The sequence below is a fragment of the Oncorhynchus mykiss genome, chromosome 8 (genome assembly GCF_013265735.2).
Source record: "Oncorhynchus mykiss isolate Arlee chromosome 8, USDA_OmykA_1.1, whole genome shotgun sequence".
In the NCBI taxonomy this organism is placed as follows: domain Eukaryota; kingdom Metazoa; phylum Chordata; class Actinopteri; order Salmoniformes; family Salmonidae; genus Oncorhynchus; species Oncorhynchus mykiss.
In genome coordinates, this window is record NC_048572.1 from 35723738 (window position 1) to 35740849 (window position 17112).

At 42.3% G+C, this 17112-nt stretch overlaps 1 protein-coding gene across 6 annotated transcripts in view; it reads right to left on the minus strand.

Annotated features, from left to right (window-relative positions):
• LOC110529866 (bromo adjacent homology domain-containing 1 protein) overlaps positions 1–17112 on the minus strand; it is an 89980-nt gene that overhangs the window by 15697 nt on the left and 57171 nt on the right. The window contains exon 3 of one of the 6 annotated variants that reach the window (XM_036985389.1): positions 15411–16391. The exons of the other annotated variants lie outside the window; for them this stretch is intronic. Within the exon in view, the coding sequence (XP_036841284.1) occupies positions 15988–16391 (404 nt within the window). The 3' untranslated portion in view covers positions 15411–15987. Of the gene's footprint in view, positions 1–15410; positions 16392–17112 lie in introns of those variants that run through there. 6 annotated transcript variants of the gene reach the window in all.

The window sequence follows — 17112 nt, forward strand, 5'->3', positions numbered from 1 at the left end:
CAAGGTGCTCTTTCCTATTAAAAAGTACCAACTCAGTCAGACACTGCCGTTTGTCGAAGACTCAACGTGACAGACAGACACTTCTGCAGGTTACAAGGCAATGTTGAATGATTGTGGTAAAAAAAAAAAACAAACGTAAAAAAACAACACATCTCAATAACGTGTATCAAAAAGACAATTTGTCAGAGATTCCAACCCAAAACCTCTGAGACATCACATTACATCATTCCACACAGCGAGTTACACCAATATGCCAACTCATACCTGAACCACCTGGACAGTGTGGATAAATACCAATAATCCCATTGTGGACCCACGATCTACAGGAATGATTTATCAGCGTACACATTATTTCATTAGATGGATATGACAGGTAACATATAGACCAGGGCCAACCGTCCTCCTGGAGAGCTACTGGGAATGCAGGATTCTACTAATCAGCTGTTAGAGCAGGGCTGGAGCGAAAACCTGCATACACAGTAGCTCGCTAAGAGTAAGGTAGTCCACCCCTGAAGTGACACATAGATAGTATGCTGGCGGATGTCTCTAATTGTAAAACACATGAAGTAGTTATGCATTGATAAAGTTGCCATGACACAGCCTTAGTTTCCATTCTCTACTAAGCACACAGACAGTAATAATACACAGTATTGTCTCCCGTTATAATATATTTGTAGCTGAACATAAATCAGAACACAATCATAGATAGACGTTCTAATTAAGGAATGGATTAGTGCAATCTAACAAGGGAGGGAAGGAGACGAGAGGAGGGAGGAGAAGACTAGGAGGAGGAGGAAAGGGGTGGTGGGTGGTGCCCTGCTTTAACATCCTTTGGTTTATCTTGGAGAGGGCAGAGCTTCGAAGGGTGGAAAAGGACAGGGAATAGAATTAGAATGAGTAGAATGGAAAAAACATTCCACTACATGTGGATCAGCGGCCATATTGGATGTCCCATGTTGGGATGTTGAATGAATTGATGCTTATCACTTGGAATCCATGAGAATTTTCAGTGTTCTACACAAACAACAATGGCAAGTTGTGTTTTGTCGCACATATTGGCTGGGCCAGGTGAAATCCATGTGGATTTTGTCTGTGGATTTTGACTTTGTCCATTCTACTCATCCAATTTCTATGGGGTGAGACGAGCTGCCTTAAGCCCTACCTTCAAGTCACAAGGCAAGTTATGGGGAACAATAGTGTGGCGTTCAGGAGGGCACAGTATTACAGAAAGTTAAGATAGACATGTATAATAAGCAATGGTGTCTGCAATACCTTAGAATTCCATTTTAACATTTTGGAAAATGTCACCCTTTTGAACACTCCAGAGAGGTGGGCACTGACATCCTCAACAATCCTCCTTCTGATAGACCAATGCAGAGCCGGAGAGGTAGGGGGGATCTCAAATGACCCTATTCTCCATATAGTGCACGGTCTTTGACCAAAGCCCTATACAGTTCTCTACTAAGTAGTGCACTACATGGGAAACAGGGTATGATTTGAGAAGGTTAGTAGTGTGTTGTGTTCTGTTCTCACAAAGCAAGAGAGAGAATGGTGAGTATTCCACTTCAGTGTTTCCCTTAGCGTGGGGGGCGGGGGGGCTGGCTTGGTAGTAGGCGTGTCCAATGGTGTGGATTCCGACCAAACATTTTAGAGCCCTTCCTCTTTGGCTGCATAAATTTTGGCATGCGGCCGAGAGAACATTTTACAGTTTTAAAGCTAGTAAAGTAGTGTTTTCTGTGTTCTTAAGCCAGGGGTAGGCAACTAGACTTTGCAACGGGACATTTTTGTCCAAGCAGATGGTCGGGGAGCCGGAATATATTTATAATAATTTGTACACTGCAAATTGGCCTTGATTACATTGAGACATGATCACGTCTCTTTTTATTGGTTGGAATACTAGGAAAAATATTTACTAAATTAAAGTACTTTTTTGCTGAATTCCTGGTGATTTTGAAGTCCTTTTTTATCAAAAACGTAAAAATATGCAGAGCCTATAGCTGACCCCTGTCTTATGCTATCTGAGTGACTTAAACATTATAACATAATTAATGGGGCACCATGACATTTTTTGAATTTTCCCTGACTGTCTATATTTTATTCGGGTGGTTGTTAGTTTAATAAAATGTATATATATATATATATATATATATATATATATATGGCTCCATTATCTATTCTACATACTTTTGATCTAGATTTAGTCGTTTACGGTTTACACAGAAAACGTTTTACCATCCCAATGTTTATATTTACAGTGCCAGTCAAACATTTGGACACACACGACCAGCTCTAGGAAGAAATTCTGAAATGTTTTGCTACCCTCTGTGCCTCGATACAATCCTGTCTCGGAGCTCTACGGACAAGTCTTTTGACCTCATGGCTTGGATTTTGCTCTGACATGCAATGTCAACTGTGGGACCTTATATAGACAGGTGTGTGCCTTTCCAAATCATGTCCCATCAATTGAATTTACCACAGGTGGACTCCAAGTTGTAGAAACATCTCAGGGATGATCAATGGATAAAGGATTCACCTGAGCTTATGTAAATCAGGTATTTCTTTTTTTGATGGTTTTAAATTAGCAAAAATGTCTACAAACCTGTTTTCACTTTGTCATTATGGGGTATTGTGTGTAGATTGATGAGGATTTGTATTTATTTAATACATTTTAGAATAAGGCTGTAACTGAACAAAATGTGGCAAAAGGGAAGGGGCCTGAATACTTTCCGAATGCACTGTATGCCTTGATGGCAGCTTTGCACACTCTTGGCATTCTCTCAACCAGCTTCACCTGGAATGCTTTTTCAACAGTCTTGAAGGGGTTCTCACATAGCTGAAAACTTCGGGATGCTGGACTTCTAGACAGAGTTCGTCTGTCCAGCGTTCCTCTGTCCAGCGTTCTTTTGCCCATCTTAATATTTTATTTTTATTGGGCAGTCTGAGATATGGCTTTTTCTTTGCAACTTTGCCTAGAAGGCCAGCATCCCAGAGTCGCCTCTTCACTGTTGACATTGAGACTGGTGTTTTGTGGGTACTATTTAATGAAGCTTCCAGTTGAGGACTTGTGAGGCGTCTGTTTCTCAAACTAGACACCCTAATGTACTTGTCCTTTTGCTAAGTTGTGCACTGGGGCCTCCCACTCCTCTTTCTATTATATTCAGTTTTCAGCTGTGCTAACAATTGCAAAAGGGTTTTCTAATGATCAACTAGCCTTTTAAAATTATACACTTAGATTAGCTAACACAACATGCCATTGGAACAGAGTGATGGTTGCTGATAATGGGCCTCTGTACGCCTATGTAGATATTCCATAAAAAAATCAGCTGTTTCCAGCTACAATAGCCATTTACAACATGAACAATGTCTACACTGTATTTCTGATCAATTTGATGTTATTTTAAAATGGACAAAAAATTTGCTTTTCTTTAAAAAAACAAGGACATTTCTAAGTTATCCCAAACTTTTGAACGGTAGTTTGTGTGTGTGTGTGTGTGTGTGTGTGTGTGTATATATATATGCACAGTGTAGGGATGCACGATATATCGGTAAGCATATCGGAATCGGATGATATTAGCTAAAAATGCCAACATCGGCTCGATGTCTAGTTTAATGCTGAAGTGCAAAACCGATGTCAAAGCTGACGTGAATACCATTATAACATAGGAAGATGGCGTGCATACCATTATAACATAGGAAGATGACGTGCATACCATTATAACATAGGAAGATGACATAATGACGCCACGAAAAATACAGCTCTACACAGAACAAAAGCAGAAAAATACTAAGCGCACACTTCCAACAACTAAACAAGTTCAAGTCGAGCGGTCATTTGAAAGAGTAAGAACATTTCAGCAAGACAACTCCAAGGTGAAACCCATTAACACCAAGATAATGGAATTCATTGCCCTTGACAATCAACCGTTCACTGTTGTGGATGATGTTAGCTTTCGCCAACTGATCGAGCACCTCGAGCCCCAGTACACACTACCAAGAATGCACTGTGTTGCCCTACCGGAGTTACACAGTATTTTTGAAACGCACATCCCTGAGCTACTTGCTATGGGCATCACTGCTATTAGCTTCACGACTAAAATTTGGACCAGCGATGTCAGCCCCATGAGCATGCTAAGTCTGACAGCACAGTGGGTTGATGAGGATTTCGTACTGAGGAAAGACGTATTGTATGCTGAAGAATATGCTGGTTCTCATACCGGTGCTGCCATTTCAATGGCATTTGAGAAAATGTTTGAAACTTGGAAACATGAACACACTCCTAGCTCCATTCGAACAACTGACTCGAGAAATAAGCTCTTCAACTGTGCTTGCAGAAGATGTGATACCCTCTGTCATGGCATTGAAACACCTGCTCAACAAAACTGCCGACAGACCGTGGGGTAAAAACTTGCGAAAGTACTCTACAAAAGGCTGCGAACAAGTGATTCGGTGGCATTCTCTCTGAGCCTCTTTACTGTGTCTCCACCATGCTCGATGCTAGGTACAAGGACCACTACTTCTTTAACAGGCATTCTCACTGAGCCTCTTTACTGTGTCTCCACCATGCTCGATGCTATGTACAAGGACCACTACTTCTTTAACAGGCATTCTCTCTGAGCCTCTTTACTGTGTCACCACCATGCTCGATGCTAGGTACAAGGACCACTACTTCTTTAACAGGCATTCTCTCTGAGCCTCTTTACTGTGTCACCACCATGCTGGATGCTAGGTACAAGGACCACTACTTCTTTAACAGGCATTCTCTCTGAGCCTCTTTACTGTGTCTCCACCATGCTCAATGCTAGGTACAAGGACCACTACTTCTTTAACAGGCATTCTCTCTGAGCCTCTTTACTGTGTCTCCACCATGCTCGATGCTATGTACAAGGACCACTACTTCGTTGCAGACAAGAAACGGTTTACGTGAAATGTTACAGACACAGCTGGACAAGATGGAAACAGACACAGTGACAGTCGCACCGAGGACGAGAGGCCACGGACAGACAGAGCTAAAAACTCCACTGCTTGACATGTATGATGAAATCCTGGTCAAGACTGAACAAATGAACAATGAAACAGCACAGCAAGTAAGTGAAAGAACTAGGTTTTGATTATGTTTTACTGGTAGTGGGGACATACAGTGCCTTGCGAAAGTATTCACCCCCTTCACACTTTTCCTAGTTTGTTTTCTTACAACCTGGAATTAAAATAGATTTTTGGGAGGTTTGTATCATTTGATTTACACAACATGCCTACCACTTTGAAGATGTTGTGAAACAAACCAGAAATAAGGCAAAAAAACTGAAAACTTTGGTGTACATAACTATTCACCACCCCTTTCTGAAGTTACAGCTGCAAGTATTTTGGGGTACGTCTCTATAAGCTTGGCACATCTAGCCACTGGGATTTTTGCACATTCTTCAAGGCAAAACTGCTCCAGCTCCTTCAAGTAGGATGGGTTCCTGCTGGTGTACAGCAATCTTTAAGTCATACCACAGATTCTCAATTGGATTGAGGTCTGGGCTTTGACTAGGTCATTCCAAGACATTTAAATGTTTTCCCTTAAACCACTCAAGTGTTGCTTTAGCAGTATGCTTAGGGTCATTGTCCTGCTGGAAGGTGAATCTCCATCCCAGTCTCAAATCTCTGGAAGCCTGAAACAGGTTTCCCTCAAGAATTTCCCTGTATTTAGCGCCACCCATCATTCCTTCAATTCTGACCAGTTTCCCAGTCCCTGCCGATGAAAAACATCCCCACAGCATGATGCTGCTACCACCATGCTTCACTGTGGGGATGGTGTTCTCAGGGTGATGAGAGGTGTTGGGTTTGCGCCAGACATTTTCCTTTATGGGCAAAAAGCTCAATATTAGTCTCATCTGACCAGAGTACCTTCTTCCATATGTTTGGGGAGTCTCCCACACGCCATTTGGTGAACACCAAACATGTTTGCTTATGTTTTTCTTTAAGCAATGGCGTTTTTTTTCTGGCCACTCTTCCATAAACCCCAGCTCTGTGGAGTGTACGGCTTGAAGTGGTCCTATGGACAGATACTCCAATCTCCGCTGTGGAGCTTTGCAGCTCCTTCAGGGTTATCTTTGGTCTCTTTGTTGCCTCTCTGATTAATGCCCCCCTTGCCTGGTCTGTGAGTTTTGGTGGGCGGCCCTTTCTTGGCAGGTTTGTTGTGGTGCCATATTCTTTACATTTTTTAATAAGGGATTTAATGGTGCTCCGTGGGATGTTCAAAGTTTCAGTTTTTTATATCCAAAACCCTGGTCTGTACTTCTCCACAACTTTGTCCCTGACCTGTTTGGAGAGCTCCTTGGTCTTCACGGTGCCGCTTGCTCGGTGGTGCCCCTTGCTTAGTGGCCTTTCAGAACAGGTGTATATATATTGAGATCATGTGACAGATCATGTGACACTTAGATTACACACAGGTGGATTGTATTTAACTAATTATGTGACTTCTGAAGGTAATTGGTCGCACCAGATCTTATTTAGTGGCTTCATAGCAAAGAGGGTGAAAACATATGCACGTACCACTTTTACATTCTTTCTTTTTTTAAAGAAGTTTCATTTCACCAATTTGGACTATTTTATGTATGTCCATTACATGAAATCCAAATCAAAATCTATTTAAATTACAGGTTGTAATGCAACAAAATAGGAAAAACTCCTAGGGGGGGGATGAATAGTTTTGCAAGACATTGTACGTAAATGCCAACAAAAACTTGTGTGTGTGTGTGTTTCAACTATTTAACTGTACTAGAATACTTAAAAGGCCGCTAAAATGTTAAATATCGGTATCGTTTTTTTTGGCAAGGAAAATATTATGGTTATTGGAATCGGGCAAAAATGTCATAATGGTGCATCCCTAATACAGTGCATTCAGAAAGTATTCAGGCCCCTTCCCTTTTTCCAAATTTTGTTACATTACAGCCTTATTCTAAAATTGATTAAATCATTTTTAATCACACCTCCTCCATGCTTGGGAGGAGGGAACCACACATAAGGAGATCCTCTGTTCACGTCCTTGAGTAGTGGTTTCTTTGCAGAAATTCGACCATGAAGGTCTTTCAAAGTTCTTGAAGTTTTCCAGATCGACTGACCTTCATGTCTTAAAGTAATGATGGATTGTCATTTCTCTTTGCTTATTTGAGCTGTTCTTGCCATAATATGAACTTGGTCTTTTACCAAATAGGGCTATCTTTTGCATATCACCCCTACCTTGTCACAACACAACTGATTGGCTCAAACGCATTAAGGAAAGAAATTCCACAAATTAACTTTTAACAAGGCACACCTGTTAATTGAAATGCATTCCAGGTGACTACCTCATGAAGCTGGTTGACAGAATGCCAAGAGTGTGCAAAGCTGTCATCAAGGCAAAGGGTGACTACTTTGAAGAATCTAAAATATATTTTGATTTGTTAAACACTTTTTTGGTTACTACATGATTCCATGTGTTATTTCATTGTTTTGATGCCTTCAGTATTATTCTACAATGTAGAAAATAGTACAAATAAAGAAAAACCCTTGAATGAGTAGGTGTGTCCAAACTTTTGACTGGCACTTTATATACTTTCTTGGCGGCCACGATTTACCACAGGGGAAATATAGGGGAAACACTGCGATCCTTTGTGAACCTGCACCTGTGGTTTCACTGCAGCCCAGACTGAACACACACCCACCCACTACGTCACTCTCTGACACACGGCAGGGATATAAAACCTCAGTGTGTGTGTGTCCTCACGATCACAGCTGCCTCAGAGACAAACAGAAATGAAGAAGAACGTTGTCATTATGTCAGGCTCTAACATCAAAACAATGACGTGATAAGCCCAGTATCACTCTGCTATAACAGCTCGTCTTCTTGTTAGGTCACCAACACGGGTGTTGATGCACATGGTATAGCTGGACATGGTAACCAGGACCATTAACTCTTTAAGTGATGTGGAGGAACAGATCTCTGTGAAAGAATCCACCTCTCCCTTCTCCAAGCCGGGTATAGTTCTCCAGTTGAGGGAGCCAAAACTTCAGCTCCCTAGCTACAGTTGTAAAGGGGGCTAAGGTACCCACTCACATATCAGTGGTCCCCCTCCGATACTTGATCCTTCAGCCTCCCTCCAGCTGACCCGAGTGCCTATCAGGGGTCAAGGGTCAAACACTTCAGGGGTTCCCCCTCTCATCCTTCAGCCCCATGTGTAGGAGTGTGTTTGCTCCACTAGGGGTGTGTGTGGGTGTGTTTGCGTGTCCTCTGCTGCCCCCTACTGCAGGTTCTTGAGGATGCGTCCGTAGCGGAAGTCGTAGACGTGGCGGCAGAGGTACACTAGTTCAGGGTTGATGTTGGCAGGAACCTGGCGGTGGTCGGGGGGGTTGAAGTCCGAGGTGCAGGGGACCACTCTGGCAGTGCCAGGGGGCGCACCCTCTTCACGCCGCTTCACCAAGGCACAAAATCTATATATGGAAAATGAAAGTGAGTTTTAAATGCACATTTTCTTCTCTTTCTTTCTTTACTTTATACCTCAAGTCAATTGACCATGCTACAGTGAGGTGTCTCTCCCTTAGAGCACTTCTAATGTCAGTGATGTGTAATATTACCATGCTACAGTGAGGTGTCTCTCCCTTAGAGCACTTCTAATGTCAGTGAAGGGTAATATTACCATGCTACAGTGAGGTGTCTCTCCCTTAGATCACTTCTAATGTCAGTGATGTGTAATATTACCATGCTACAGTGAGGTGTCTCTCCCTTAGAGCACTTCTAATGTCAGTGATGTGTAATATTACCATGCTACAGTGAGGTGTCTCTCCCTTAGAGCACTTCTAATGTCAGTGATGTGTAATATTACTCGCTAAAGAATGCCTACAGTGTTTCACCTACAGTGTTAATTATGGGTACATGGTCTGTGTGTGTGTGTGTGTGTGTGTGTGTGTGTGTGTGCGTGTGTGTGTGTGTGTGCGTGTGGTTTCTTACCTACAGTATTGTGCTAGTGGGAGAACATAGCATCTGTCTTCGATGCAGGCCACACTGTTCTCGTCTTGATGCCGAGAGGCAAAAATCTCTTTCTGAATGGTGAGAAACAGACATACAATTATCAATCGCCACACAATCAAAGGTAATGAGATGAGATGGAAGAGAGGAAGCCACTTCAGACTACTGAGATGAAGGAAAAGAAGAGATGAGGAGAGGCCTCTTTAGACTACTGAGATTGACCCATAGTTGAGTTGTCCTCACCTCACAGTGCATACTGGAGTCTTGGCCTCCCTGTGTGTGTTCAGGTCGATAGTACCAGAACAGGCTCATCATCAGCTCTCCTGAGGAGGGGAGACACACACACATGGTCAACACACACAGGCGAGCAAACACACACACACACAGACACAACCACAGAGGAACAAAGGTAGAGCTTTGCCAACCAACAGCACACACACAAAAAATACGACCAGTCTCTCACCAGACAGATATAAGCAGCATTTCAGACAAACAATGGTCCTCGAATAACACCACAGCCAGCAGACACAAACAACCATTCACAGCCTACAACAACCACACATCCCAGCTAGCACATTTGGTTCCTTGGAAGTTGTGGGAACGTATGTTTTTGGTTTCACATTGGTTGTGGGAACAAATTCATACGTTTCCTGAATGGTAAAACTGAACGTTTCTTTTGAACATTCTAAGAACAGAATAGAACACTTCGCCTGTTCTGGGAATATTTCATTTTAGGTTGCAGGGAGGTTCCCAGAAACTTTTACTCTGGTTCCTTGAAAGTTTTCCTGGGAGGTTTTATTATAGGTTATATGGAGGTTTTTGAACGACTTCTTTAAAACTTTCAGTGAATGTTTCAATAAGACTTTCAATAACACTGACAGCTTATTTTGGGTAAAGATTTTGAATGCCAAGCAGATAGGACACATGGGAATTAATTTCCTTAGGCATTCATCATGCAAACACATGTTTTATTGTGTCAAGGCCTCAGTGAGATTTGAACCTATAATCTTCTGTTCCCTATCCATGGAATTAGTCCACTGCACCACCAGGATGGAGCTAGCACGCCATGTTTTTTTTCCCACACATACAAAGCTGGTCATTACAGTCTATTCAAACAGACCCAATGGCAAAGGAAACAAGCACTCATTAAGATCAGATGTGGTAAATTAGTGGGCACGGCCAACACACCTGAGAAAACTTAACAAGATAGAGGACAGAGAGTTTTGTTGATACTGAGAACGGAATGTATGTATGTGTATGTAGAACATATTCACAACATTACTAAAGTTTTCTTGTTGTTTTTATGGACAGTTTTCTTAATTTTCTTGGAACAATTTGAGAACATGACCTTAAATACAACCATGAGGAAACCTGTAGGAAATGTTATGCTGAAGTACTGAAATTCCCACAGAAGAACATTGTTTCTTAACATTTTATCTGAACTAACTGTCAAACCAGTTGGAGAATGTTTGTAGAACATTACCAAAATTGAAATTAAATGTAACCATGTTTGTACTTTTAGGAAACGTTCTGTTAAAGTAATGAAATACCAATACATACTTTTTTTGGGGGGGGCTAAGTTCCTTAAATGTGCTGGGAATCTTCCAAAGCCAAGCAACTATCCTGCACCATTCCCAGAAAGTTGCAGGAAGGTTATATGCTAAATAAACATAGGACAACCACGCTCTCACCAACCTCTGGGACTAGGGTTGAAAAGGGTTGGAAACTTTCCGGTAAATTTCCTGAATTTTTCAGAAATTCTTCCATGGAAAGTTAAGCCTGGGAATTTAGCTTAAATTCATCAGAAAAGTTAACTTATAACAGGGAACCTTTTTTTTGTGGGATACACATAAGGCAATTCTAGGTCTTGTGGCATATTTTGGTTAAACTTTCCCCAATTCAATAGAATTGCACACTGATTTCTTCCATCACATGTGCAGTGCACTCTTCCATCACATGTACAGTGATTTCATCCATCACATGTGCAGTGCACTCTTCCATCACATGTACAGCTGATTCTCAAGATATTGCACACTAATGAGATGCTATTGAGTTCACACTACTACACTGTCTGAGCCAAGGACTACAAGCTGTCTAGTAAGTTTTGATTACAATACTGGATGGGGTGAATATATTTTATATTTTATATGACATACATGATTTTTTGTTAACTAGTAAATAGTAGCCTACAGCAAAGTGTGTTTAACATGTATCTTACAAAGCAGTTGTTTAATCTAACTGCTTAACTATTTATCTGTACATGGAATTGTATATATTTGTTTTTTACTCATTTAAAAAAAATCTTAACAGGAAAATGCCACGGGCACTATCTGATGTGTGGAGACTGTGTACATTTGCAAATACTGTGCTAAATCATATGTGAAGAATGCAACAAAGATGCAGAATCATCTGGCCGATTGAGAAATGCCAATGAATGTCTTGCTCGAGCTGTGTATGCAACTGGTTCACCTCTGATGCTCACAGGCCATGTGTTATGGAAGAGATTTCTGAATGTTCATCTCCCAGCATACACCCCTCCAACCAGACATGCTTTATCTACTCATTTGCTGGATGCAGAGTTCAACAGATTTCAAGTGAAGGTCAAGCAAATCATAGAGAAAGCAGACTGTATTGCAATCATCTCTGATGGGTGGTTGAATGTTCGTGGGTAAGGAATAATTAACTACAACATCTCCACCCCTCAACCAGTATTCTACAAGAGCACAGACACAAGAGACAACAGACACACCGGTCTCTACATTGCCGATGAGCTGAAGGCAGTCAATGACCTTGGACCACAGAATGTATTTGCACTGGTGACAGACAATGCTGTGAACATGAAGGCTCCTTGGTCTAAAGTGGAGGAGTCCTACGTCACATCACCCATTGGCTGTGCTGCTCATGCATTACATCTGCTCATCAAGGACATCATGGCACTGAAAACAATGGATACACTCTACAAGAGAGCCAAGGAAATGGTTAGATATGTGAAGGATTATCAAGTTATAGCAGCAATCTACCTCACCAAGCAAAGTGAGAAGAATAAGAGCACCACATTGAAGCTGCCCAGCAACGTCCGTTGGGGTGGTGTTGTGATCATGTTTGACCATGCCATCCTGTCTGATGTTCAGACTCTGCTTGCAGATAAATGTAAGAGAATAAATCCGTACGGCTCTGCCCACTTCACTGTTGATCCAAGCAGAGGAAACTGCAGTTTTGAAATACATCAAAAAGTGTGAAGACTTCTGCCTGAAGCACAGACATGTTGGACCCCAAGTATAATGGAAATAGCATCCTGTCTGGTGCAGAGATCAACAAGGCCCATGGTGTCATCACTACCGTGTCTCGCCACCTTGGTTTGGATGAGGGAAAGGTTCTTGGCAGTCTAGCGAAGTACACTTCCAAGCAAGGGCTTTGGGATGGAGATGTAAGATGGCAGTCGTGCCAACATATCTCATCGGCCACCTAGTGGAAGGGACTTTGTTGCCTCCATCATCCTCCAAATCCCACCAACATCAGCCGCCTCAGAGTGCAACTGGTCCTTGTTTGGGAACACACACTACAAAGCACGTAACAGGCTGACCAATACAAGGGTTTGGAAAATGGCCAGCTGGGCAAATTTGAGGCTTTTTGGGCCTGACAACAAGCCATCCTCAACAAGGTTGGAAAGTGACCGTGAAGATGAGGCCTCAGAGTCTGAGGTTCAAGTGGTGGACATTGAGGTCGTCCAGGGAGAAGACATTGAAGCCTGAGAGGAAGACAACCAAAGCTTTAGTTTCTAGACTATCATTTAACAGATTTATGTTGAAAACATTTTTGGAAGATGCGATGGATCATTGGGGATCATTCAATATTCCCTTTCTTTTGTTGTTCAGTGAAATCATCCCATGTGAAGAGTCAACTAATTTAATTAAAGTTCAATTCGTAACTAAATCGGAAGGATTTAATAATTTGCAATTATGTCTACTTATGATGAGGTAAAATGTTTATGCTTCTGTCTCAATATGATATGGTAAATATATCCAATGCAAAAAAACATCTACATTTAAATGGTATTAATATTAATTTGAATATACTTCTGTTAATTCCCATATGTCCGTTAATTCCCATATATTCCCGTTAATTACCACGGAAAGTTTCCACCTCTGAATATTCCCCAAAATGTGTAACCCTAGCTGGGACACACACACAGCCAACTATTATACCCCAACAACAGGTTAGGACATCCTGCTATTTCTCTCTCACCAGATTTGGGATCCTCCCAGAGCGCCGATATCTTGGCGACGTAGGGCAGGGACTTCTTCCGGGGACCGGAGCGCAGTAGCACTGTGTCTCTGACACGTATTACTTCACTGTCTCTCTGTACTCCTTCATAACACTGCCGCAAAGCCGTCTCATCCTCCCCCTGAGACACACACAAGTACCACAAACACACCGTCAAAACACGACACACTTATCTTTATTCTCCAGCTACTGGCTACATCAGAAGTTTTCTGTCAGAGAAATGGACCCGGCCTACTCAACAGCATTTAAGAAATATATTACCTTCAACAGTGTTATCTTGTGATCAAGCCATCAATGTTTTGTGATTATTGGCTTCCTAAGAATGTTACCTAACAATTTAGCAATTAGCAGGTTTGACATTTCAGTGGAAATACTACGACCATCAGCTTTTTGATAAGCGGTTTAGCAAAAAAAGATGTCCCGTATTATCGGAATACGATCCCCAGTTATTGGCCACCTTACTATTTTGCTCAATTACAAGATGTATCCATTTAATTTTGTTAAAAAAAGAGACACCAATCTCATATCCGAAGTGTTTACTAGATAGTTGACTAGTTGCCTTCTGTGGCCCCCCAAAGAATTACTTGCCTGAAATTTGTTAGGTATATTTCAGAGGCAAAAAGTTGGATATTAAATTATGTGTGGTCTGTCATGGAGTCTAATTTTACAATATACAGCGTGTCCTACAAAATGTGTATAGCTAGTAAGAAGGGTGTCTTTACCGTTATTTTCCAGTCCATTTAAATGTTGAGCTCGAGGTGATTTAATCCTCTAACCGCTAGCGAGTGTCTGAAGTTAGGCGGTCTCCGATGTTGGGGGAAATTTAGCTAGGAAGCTTGAGTTTTTACTCACCAAAGTAACAACTTAGTGTGGTCAAATACTTAGTAACTTAGTTGTAGTCATGATCTTGTAAACTATATCTACAAACAACTTATTTCTGGATATTCTCTAAACTACCCACAATGCACTATTTCTCAACGTCATATGGACCTTTGGGAGTGATTACAGCCTTGAGTCTTCTTGGGTATGATGCTACAAGCTTGGCACACCTGTATTTGTGGAGTTTCGCCCATTCTTCTCAGCAGATCCTCTCAAGCGCTGTCAGGTTGGATGGGAGCGTCGCTGCACAGCTATTTTCAGGTCTCTCCAGAGATGTTCGATCGGGTTCAAGTCCGGGCTCTGGCTGGGCCTCTAAAGGACACTCATAGACTTGTTCCGAAGCCACTCCTGCATTGTCTTGGCTGTGTGCTTAGGGTTGTTGTCCTGTTGGAAAATGAACCTTCGCCTCAGTCTGAGGTTCTGAGCATTCTGGAGCAGGTTTTCATCAAGGATCTCTCTGTGCTTTGCTCTGTTCATCTTTCCCTTGATCCTGACTAGTCTCCCAGTCCCTGCCGCTGAAAAACATCCCCACAGCATGATGCTGCCATCCCCATGCTTCACCGTAGGAATGGTGCCAGGTTTCCTCCGGACACGACGCTTGGCATTCAGGCCAAAAAGTTCAATGTTGGTTTCATCAGACCAAAGAATCTCGTTTCTCATGGTCTGAGAGTCCTTTAGGTGCCTCTTGGCAATTTCCAAGTGGGCTGTCATGAGCCTTTTACTGAGGAGTGGCTTCCGTCTGGCCACTCTATAATAAAGGCCTGGTTGGTGGAGTGCTGCAGAGATGGTTGTCCTTCTGGAAGGTTCTCCCATCTCCACAAATTAACTCTAGAGCTCTGTCACAGTTACCATCGGTTTCACCTACCTGACCAAGGCCCTTCTCCCCCGATTGCTCAGTTGGGCTGGGCGGCTAGCTCTAGGAAGTCTTGGTGGTTCCAAACTTCTTCCATTTAAGAATGATGGAGGCCACTGTGTTCTTGGGGACCTTCAATGCTGCAGCCATTATTTTGGTACCCTTCCCCAGATCTGTGCCTCGACACAATCCTGTCTCGGAGCTCTACGGACAATTCCTTCGACCTCATGGCTTGGTTTTTGCTCTGACATTCACTGTCAACTGTGGGACCTTATATAGACAGGTGTGTGCCTTTCCAATCATGTCCAATCAATTTTTAATACATTATGGGCTATTGTGTGTAGATTGAAGAGGATTTTTTCATAATCCATTTTAGAATAAGGCTGTAACGTAACAAAATGTGGAAAAAGAGAAGGTGTCTGAATATTTTCCGAATACACTGTATCTATGAAAAGCTGAGACTCTCACGAACATGTTTTGCTCACAAGCTACACGAGTCGTTACAAGGTAAGGAGTTTTTCAACATAGAAGATAGAAAATCCCAGGACATGGTGTCTATAATACTGTAATAAGCTCACATAGCTACTGTCACAAATGCCAAACTCCACACAGTTGTCACTAAGTAGTAGGATATTCATTACCCAGTGAGCAAATCATTTATGTACTCACAGCATTCATTTTAAAGTCATTTTTTGCTTTTTGCCTTTTCTGTTGTTGTTGTAACCTCTTGTCAATGAAACTCATGAATACAGCTGTCAAATTGTTTTGTGTTATACTTGTAGCCCTGGTTGCCCTGAAAATAGAATGGTAAAACACTTCATTGTGAGGCTAAATATAAGGTCTGGACATGCAGACAAATGAAAGTTAGATAAATGAAATGCTGATTTTTGTTGGGGTCTCTTGGACTGATAGGGTTAACAACAATAAGCCAATTGAAAGCTATGGAATGGTCAGGTTGCCATGGTAGTATGAGGGAAGAAAATTATCAGTATCTCAACACATACACACACAAACTCTCGATCCAACCCACCGCAATGAACACTTCTTTCTCCGTGGGCACTCCTACAGGCAGCCACCCATTGGTGGCCCGTCGGTGGCTGACCCTCTTCTGCTTGGCGGGGGACAGGCAGGTTGTCGGGGCTGGCTGTTTCTGCGACAGCCTGGTTCTCCCCATGGAGAGATAACCGTTAGGTGGCTTGGTGCTCTGAGGGCACTCCCTGGCCAGCTTCAGTCTAGCATGGGGCACTCTGCGGTCAGACAGGGGGGTGAGGATATGGGGCTTGGCCTGGGTGGAGGAGGGGGTGGTGTGGAGGGGGCAACCCGAGAGTGGGAGGGAGGGGGAGACCAGGAGGGAGGGGCTGTGGTCGCCTTTGGGGGAAGAGTAACCCTCTGGAAAGAGAAAGAGAGAGAGAAAGGGAGGAAGAGAAGCCCTGCTGAAAAAAACAGCATAGACCAGCATAAATTTGAAGCTGGTCCAACTAGCATGGTCTAACTGGTTCTACTGGCCAACCAGCATGGTCTAGCTGGTTATTCTGGCGGATCAGTCTTCATTGTGTTTTCGCTGGTGACCAGCAAAAGCTAAAGCAAAACTAGCATCAAGTCACATTATGCGGGACTGAAAAGTGAGGTTTAACTCCTTTTGGAATCCAGCCAGAGTGGATTCCCACAATCTACATTCAGAATGACTGCCAGAGGTAGAAAAATGTGCAAATGAGACTACCTAAACCATCTAAACTGGGACAACCATTTCAGGAACAAGTGCAATAAGTCAAACTAACAGATTGGACTAGTTGAGAAATAAGTACAGTACCAGTCAACATTTTGGACACACCTATTTATTTAAGGGTTTTTCTTTCTTTTTAAAAACTATTTTCTACATTGTAGAATAAAGTGAAGACATCAAAACTATGAAATAACACATATGGAATCATGAAGTAATCAAAAAAGTGTTAAACAAATCAAAATATATTTTAGATTTTAGATTCTTCAAAGTAGCCACCCTTTGCCTTGATTACAGCTTTGTACACTCTTGGCATTCTCTCAACCAGATTCACATGGAATGCTTTTCCAACAGTCTTGAAGGAGTTCCCATATATGCTGAGCACTTGCT